General features: G+C 39.8%; 1 protein-coding gene across 1 annotated transcript in view; it reads left to right on the forward strand.

Annotated features, from left to right (window-relative positions):
* The window catches only part of MED14 (mediator complex subunit 14), an 86,921-nt gene that overhangs the window by 60,360 nt on the left and 17,950 nt on the right, over positions 1-8,611 (forward strand). The window contains exons 22-23 of the mRNA XM_017516981.2: positions 2,602-2,713; positions 7,349-7,480. Coding sequence (XP_017372470.1) covers positions 2,602-2,713; positions 7,349-7,480 — 244 coding nt within the window. The remainder of the gene's footprint in view (positions 1-2,601; positions 2,714-7,348; positions 7,481-8,611) is intronic.

Consider the following 8,611-nt stretch of genomic DNA (forward strand, 5'->3'; position numbering starts at 1 on the left):
TTGTGTATGAGCACACACCCTGTAGGCAAGGCTCTTTGGTACATCCTTTAGTTTTGTTTTACAAAATAGCTCACTGCTTTTCACCCAGAAGCTTTCATGAATAGCATTGCTTGAAACCAGCATTGTGCAGAGAGTCTTCTTAGCTTATTTTATTGCTTAGCTTCTGATCTGGCTACTTAGTGACTATAACTTCCCAGTGCTTACATCTTTGAAAAAGTACTAGATTCGTACTAGAAGGAGTGTTTTGTGGAAGGTGTATTGTTCCTGGCAGCTATTTAGGGTTACTTGTCTTCTCACTGTTTCCCATCTTGGCCTTCATGTGGAACAGGGAAGCTCACTAAAGGTCTATGCCAATGTCTCTATGTAGCTAAGGCATGGGGCTCTTGTGACAGACATTAACTCAGATGAGATACTAGCCCTCTAAAGATGCTGAGCCACCATGGAAGAAAAGTACCTTGGCCCAGCAGATATCAGACCAGCTTTTTTCTTGTGGAAGCGACTTCCTTGCATTTTCGATCTTTCCTATACTTGTTATGGAGCAGGGGATCAGCCACATCCTTTGGGAGAAAGATGTAACTGAGATGGGCTGCTGATGACCATGACCGTAGCAGGGCCAGTGTTATAGGGGAATGCGGGGAGAATGTGGTCCATTACTCTCTTCCTCTCCCAAAATAAGTTGTTCATTGGCCCCTCTATAATTATTTTATTTTATTTATTTATTTATTTTTGAGACGGAGTTTCGCTCTTGTTGGCCCAGGCTGGAGTGCAATGGTATGATCTCGGCTCACCACAACTTCTGCCTCCCGGGTTCAAGAGATTCTCCTGCCTCAGCCTCCCGAGTCGCTGGGACTATAGGCATGCGCCACCACGCCCAGCTAATTTTGTATTTTTATTAGGGACAGGATTTCTCCATGTTGGTCAGGCTGGTCTCGAACTCTCGATCTCAGGTGATCCGCCTGCCTCAGCTTCCTAAAGTGCTTTTGTTACTGAAAAATCATAGTTTGACACAGTGAGCACCTGCAGCGCTAGCTTATTAGATATTCTGATTTGGCTAAGAGCTCTGTACACCTGGTAGCATTTCATACTGAACATTTCTAACTAGGAAAACAGTTACAGGCTAAGTCAGTAGGATTAGAAGTGGGTAAATCTACTAAATCAAAAGGTTAGGATATTCTAGAAAAGTTAGAATTATTTGTCTTTGGGAAAACTTGAGGAATTTTCTGCTTTTTCTTGCTCTGTATTCAACCTGCAGGTAGAGCTTTTTTATTTGTTTTGTGTTTAAGTTAAAAAGTTTGACAATACCAAGTCAGAATTATTTTAAAAGAATATTCATCTGCCATGGTTTAATGTCTTCGGTCGGTGGCTTTGACTTTACATACCTCCTAAAGATTGAGCCTTTTATTGAGCAGTTTCAGTTTTCAGCTTTTTTGTGTTTATCAGATACCTGTGCTATACTTCTATTTGTAAACTATTCTTCTCCCTGATAAGACAGTTGTGAGCAAAAAATGTTCATAAAGGGATTCATGTACATTTTACTTGATGTCAGCAGGTAGCTTTTCTTCTTTTATATAAAAATGCAGTTTTAGTGCATAAGCTAGTCCTTGAGAAAGGAAAGGAAGAAAAATATAAAAGTTTATGACTATTGTAGTTTTAGTTAACAAGTTAGTGTGGCTTACATCTCCAAACATAAAGGTACATTCTACATTGTTGGATAAAACAGTACTGGCAAATATATGATTTTGGAGCTTATGAGTTAGAAAGCCTGAATGCTATAATTTCTTTTAAGATAGCATAGAAAGAATCAATAAAAAAAAAAGTAGACAATCTGGTTTTAAAAATAGGTAAAAGATTCAAGTCATTTCACATACTAGGATGTCCAAGTGACCAGTAAGCACAGAAAAGGTATTCAAACACCATTTGCCATTGCAGAAATACAAATTAAAGCTACAATGAGATAATGCTCCACACCCACAAAAATGGCTTTAATAAAATAGATAATTATTTCCAACATTTGATATTAGGAACAACTGAAACCCTCATTTGCCACTAGAAAATGTGTAAAATGTACAACTACCTTGTGATAGTGATAAAGATGAGTAAAGCTCAGGCTGAACTACCATATTTCATTGATACTAAATGCCACCAAATGTAAGATGCACCAGTTTTTATCTGCTGCTCAGAAAGAGAAAACACTGCCAGTTAAACTAACATTCCATAAATGGAAAGACATACCCTGATTTTAGAGATGTTGAAGTGTGGGGGAAAAATGTCTTAGAATCAATGAAATGGTAGATAAATGATAGAGATAAATCAGTGATATGCTAGATATAAAATGAGCAAAAAAAATCTTGAGGGATAGAAAGCAATAGCATTGTAAGATCAGAAATGAGGATGTTGCTATTTTAAAACATTTTGGAAGTCAGGGTTTATAAAGACTTGTGTTGTTGATGTGTATTTATTTTGCACACTTTATACCTCATGTTTTCTATTTCGTAACCAACAAAGTATGTAAATGTTAACACTGTAGTTATAATTAGGGAATGCCACACGCTTACGCTCCATGCAGTTGGCCATTTTACCAACGTTTAATTTTCTTTTCAGCCATTTCCAAAGCAGCCAGGAACATCAGGCGCTTATCCTCTTACTTCACCCCCTACATCTTATCACAGCACAGTCAATCAGTCTCCCTCTATGATGCACACACAGTCTCCAGGTAAGATACTACTTACTCTCTTGTCATGTTCAACTTTCAAATCCAAAACACACACACACACCCCACGTTAAGAAGCACTGTGCATCTAGCCTCAGGCTTTAGAGAGAATTCCCTTTCTGGTCTGTGGCTAGATAGTTGTCACTCATTTATTATGGAAGGTTTGTGAAGTCTGTGTCCAGGCTCAGGAGCACGTTAAAAGGCTTACATTAAGTAGAGGTGTCACCCAGAGCCAGACTCACAGCACAACTCCAGGGGGGTACTAATCACAACATGGTCTATATTACAGGTTGACAGACTCTGCTATGAGCCAAATCCTGCCTGCCACTTGTTTTTGTAAATAAAGTTTTACTGGAATGAAGCCACACTTGTCTATGTAGTGTCTATCGCTGCTTTCCCACCACAACAACCCTTTACAGAAAAAGTTTGCTAAGCCATGGAATAGGTGAAGGGTGGCCTGCCCCCAAGCTCCAGAGTTAGGCAGTGCATAGCCTGCTTGTCCAGACATAATGGCTTTGTTGGCAGCCCCATGAAGTGCACTGTAAAAGTGCTTGATAATGCCAAATGTTTGCTTTTAATTGAATGCTTCAGTGGCATCTCTTGAGCACTTGGCCTGTGCCAACTGCTGCCTAGTGCTGGTGATTCAGCAGTGAACCAGATACCAGCCCTGCTCTTGAGTTTATCATCTAGCAAGGAAGACTGGTCATCAGATTTCTTGGGGAGAATGACCCTTGCCTACTAGGTCCTAGTAATATTTCCAGAGCATAATGATGGGGTTTTTAAAGAAAATTTTAGCATAAAAGATGTGATATGTAATATAGGATTAAAAATGTAAGAAATTAAATGATTTTTAAAAGCATGCATAATAAAACCTTTTGTCTACTATAAGTATATCAGTCCAATCAACTAAAGAATGCAGTAAGTAGTTTTGTACTAACTGAGGGCATTCAGGCTTATCAGAAAACAGGACAAAACCAAATTAAATCCTGATTTTTAAGTAATAAACCCAACAAATACATCTGCTTTTAAGTTCTCACTGTGAAAAGCAGAATTTGCAGTGCACACTTTTCTCCTTTACAAAATGCAAAAGAGGTTCTTTTATATATGTATATGTGTGTCTGTATATGAGAAATTTGTATTGACCAGTAGAATCTGTTAACCTGCAGGTGGGAGATATAGTGACATCACTTATTCAGTAGCTAATTCCATTTGTAAAATGAGAATAATGTAAAACCTTTTCCATAGAGATGTTACGAGAATTGAATGAAATAGTTCATATAAAGTGTTTAGCCTGGGGCATGGCACATGACAAATGCCTCTTTGACCAGCCCATTGTAATCTGTCTTGTTGCCCAAATTCGGCCGCTCGACATCCCACACTGCTGAGGCACTCACACCCTGGCAGATCCCACCCCTACCACGTCTCATACTTAGCCACTCATATTACTCTTCACATTACTCTTCACATTACTTCAGTGGTGTCGTTTTTAAAAAAATAGATCCTCATTTTTAAAGTCTTTAAATTCACTTTTATTTAGGGGGTGGGGTGTGCTTCCTCTGCTTAGATTCCTAGATAAACACTCTTCATCTATAATGCCAAGTATGATAAGTGTTACAAAAAGGGTCACTTGGGCTTTTGAAAGAGCATTCGGTAAGGGGGTTTCGATTGTTCCTTTCCTGGGGATGCCTTGTTTGCCTCCCTCCTTTCGACACTGCTTAAGCCGAGACTTGAAGGGTGGGTCAGAGTTTCCCACCCTGGGACATGGACGAGGAGGATCTCTCAGGCAGACTGTGCAGGGTGTGTGGAGTCTGAACTCCCAAAAGATGGTAGACTGTTCCAGATGGCTGGTGTGTGGAGAGACAGAGCTCTGTTCAAGATTTTGGCCTCTATTATATGGGTAAATAGGAAGCCATTGTTGGATTTTAGCCTGGGTTAAATTTGTACAACCGAAAGTGACAAGAGTGGTGGATGGGCAGATTTCACAGAGAAAGGAGCAGGTAGTTCTCTTGAACCTGTTGATTGTACAAGTCCTCAGAGATTCCTAAGTCAAGATGTCCAGTAGGCAGTTGGCTGTATGAGCCTATGGCCCATCAGAGATGGTTGGACTACAGATGAAGACTTGGAAGTTGTTGTTGTTGTGTCTAGGGTCATTGAACCCCAAGTGGGTGGTTGAGTCATCCCCTAGGAATACCAGTGGTCAGTGAGTGGGGAAGAAGCAGCTAGGGAGGAAGTAGGCAAAACAGGAGAAACAGGGTTGTAGAACTCCATGGGAGTGTGTCTTTAGGATATGAGTTGACATTGTTTTTGTATAGTAGGAAGGAAAAAATATTTTGAAATAATTATAGTCGTAGACAAGCATATAGTACTATGTGCCAAGCTCTATTCTAAGCACTTTATCCATTTAATCCTCACAGCAAACCTGTGGTGTAGGTCCTATTGTTATTCCCATCTTATGAAGGAAAACTGAGACATGGAGAAGTTAGGTAACTTGTCCAGATACACAGCTAAATAAGTAAACATAAACACTTAAAGGTTAGTCAAGTTGATCAACATACTGATCGAAAGTAAGGCAGTGCTTTAGGTATTACAGAACACAAAACTATGAAATTATCTCACATAGTACAGTCCCCCTCCCTTATTGCTCTCCGAGGTTTTAGTTGCCTGAGGTGAACTGTAGACCAAAAATGAGCAAGTGTAGTACAAGAAGATATTTAGAGACAGAGAGATACCATATTCACATAACTTTTATTACAACCTACTGCTAAGAGTGTTCTATTTTACTGTTATTGTTAATTTCTTACAATGCTTAATTTGTAAATTAAACTTTGTCATCTGTGTATATAGGAAAAAAAACAGGTTTCAATACTATCTGAGGTTTCAAGCATCCACTGGGGGGTCTTGGAACATCTCCTGTGGATAAGGCGGGGACTGCTATAGTAGGGAATTTAAAACATACAGATGTTAAAGATAACTATGATAATGTAGCAAGTGTTTAAATGTTGCATTTACACATTGTTTTGGTAGCCATAGTTTGCTCTTTCATAATCCTAAATTAAAATTAGTCCTGTGGCTTTAAATAAGTTAACGTTTCCCTGTTTTTTATATCTCCAATCTCAGTCTCTCCCTAAGCCTAGCATTGTTTTTTTTTTTTTTTTTTTTTTTTTTTTTTTTTTTTTNTTTTGAGACAGTCTTGCTCTGTCACTCAGTCAGGCTAGAGTGCAATGACGCGATCTCAGCTCACTGCAACCTCCACCTCCCGGGTTCAAGCGATTCTCCTGCCTTAGCCTCCTGAGTAGCTGGGATTACAGGCATGTGACGCTGTGCCTGGCTAATTTTTGTATTTTTAGTAGAGACAGGATTTCACCTGTTGGCCAGACTGGTCTCTAGTCCTGGCCTTAGTATTATATTTTCTAGCTGCCTATTCTGCATTGTTTCCATATAGTGTCTGGTAGACACTTGAAACTCAGCATGGCTGAAACTAAACTCCGGAATCTGTTCACTGCCCCAGTGCTCCTCTTCCCACAGACACCCCAGCTCAGTAAATGGCAGGCCCTTCCTTCCTGTGACTTGGGTCAAAGCTCTTTGAGTCATGCTGGATGTCCCTTTTCACTCACACATAAAGAATTTTTATATTACTACCCATGGCTTTAAGCAGGAAAAAATCCCTTGGTCATTTACAAAATACTGTCAACTTGATTTTCAGAATTTACCCAGAATCCAACCACTTTTCACTACCATAGTCTGCCACCTTTACCCAAGCTACTCGTCCTCTCTCAGCTGAATTATTGCAGTCGTTTCTAACTGGTTTTCCTGTCCTACCCCTACCCTTGCTCTGTAGTCTGTCCCACAGCAGCTAGAGTGATCCTTCTGAGACAGAAGTTCGTCCATGATTTCCGCTCCAAACTCTGCATTGGATTCCCATTCATTCAGGGTAAACCCTAAGTCCTTAGAGTGGCCCACAAGTCCCTATGTGATCTGGGATCCACCCCTTTTCCTCCAGCCTCCCTGGTGTCCTCTCTTCCCACTGCCCTGCTTGTTCACTCTGTTCTTGCCACACTGGCTTCCTCCCTGTTATTTATAACTGCTTCCACCTTTGGGGCATTTGCACATCTGTTTGGCTGGAATATCTCATCCCCTGGGTATCCTCATGTCTTGTCCTTCACTTTCTTCACATCTCAGTTCACATGCCCCTTCCTTAGAAAGGCCTTTTCTGATTGCTTTATATAAAGAACAGTATTCACCTCCTTCACTACACGATATTGTCCCATTCTATTAGAATATAAGCTTTGTGAGGGCAGGAATTTTTGTCTCTTTTGTTAACTGCCGCATCCCCAATGCCTAGAACAGTGCTTGCCATGAAGTTGGCATTCAGGCCTTCTTGATGAATGAGTGCGTAACTGAATAAAAAGTGCACTGGATTTTTTTTTTTAATCAGTCAATATAAGAGCTAGAATTTGAGTCCACAGAATTGAACACTCTCTTTCGATAATGAAATCTTGCCAGTTTTTCTCTGTGTTATATATATGGGAGCTTTACTACTTGTTTCTTTAGATCGTAGGAAGATTTTTAACTTGGGGTCCTTGGACAGGACATAAAGTGTGTCCTGCAAGATTATCTATAATTATTTTCCTTTATTAGGAAATCTGCATGCTGCCAGCTCCCCCAGTGGGGCTTTGAGAGCCCCATCACCAGCGTCATTTGTTCCAACTCCTCCCCCATCCTCGCATGGAATCTCAATAGGACCAGGGGCCAGTTTTGCTAGTCCACATGGTGAGTCCATACATGGAAATTGATATAGCATAAGAGCTTGATGTGAAAATAATTTTTATTGAGTAAATTTTCTCATTGCAAAATTAATACTTGTTTGTTGTTGAGGAAGTAGCAAAAATACTGCTCAAGCAAAAAGAAAATCAAATTTATCTAATCCCACTACACAGAGGTAATGACCAGTGAGTTTGTCTCTGCCTTGGAACTCTCCCTTGCTGTCTCCATTGCTCTGCCCTGCCCTTCCTGTCACATATGTCCTACTTGCCTGCCCTCTCACGTTTCTGTTACTCTTGCTTGCCCTCTACCCAGCTGCTTGTCTCCCCACTCAAATAACTGCCCTTGCCCCCCCTCAAATGGATACCCTAACATATGAATTGTTTTGAGACTTGGATTTTTTTAACTCAAAAATTTTATTTTGAATTGATTCAACTAGATAAAGAATAGAACAAGTAGTCAGTGAAATGTGTCCTTTTTATTCCACCAACCACCTAGTTCCTCTTCCCAGAAACATTTATATATTCTTGCAGAGCTGTTTTATGCATACATAAGCAAATACATGCAAGTGTTCTTTCGCCTCTCGTTTACACACATGACAGCATATTGTACAGTGTTCAGTGCCATTTTTCCCTTAATATATCATGAGTATCATGCCATAGAACATACACAGGTTCCTCAGCTTTTAAGCTGTGTAGCACCTGGGATTTTACTTTTTACTATTAATATTTGCGGGAACATTTCTGTCAATAACAACTCCACATCATCATACCATATGGCTTCATAATATTCCCTTGTCTGGGCATACCATGACTTAACTGCTTTCCTATTGTTATACATTTAGAACATTTCCATTTTTTTCACAATTAAAAATGGTGCCATCTGTGCTCACATCCATGATTATTTCCTTAAGTAAGTTCTAGAAGTGGAATTGTTGTCTCAAGGGGTTTGAGAAATTCTAAAGCATTCGAAACATATTGCAAACAGCATCTGAAAGGCTGTACCAATTCCCCATACAAGAATGTCTGTTATCCTGCATCATTGCCAGCAGGGGCTGTTACATATTTTTAAAAACTTGGCCATTTCAATAGGTGAAAAATGGTATCTTATTGTTTAATATGTTTCTTTGTTAGTGAGGTT

This window comes from Cebus imitator, unplaced genomic scaffold (assembly GCF_001604975.1).
Source record: "Cebus imitator isolate Cc_AM_T3 unplaced genomic scaffold, Cebus_imitator-1.0 Scaffold613, whole genome shotgun sequence".
Taxonomy (NCBI): domain Eukaryota; kingdom Metazoa; phylum Chordata; class Mammalia; order Primates; family Cebidae; genus Cebus; species Cebus imitator.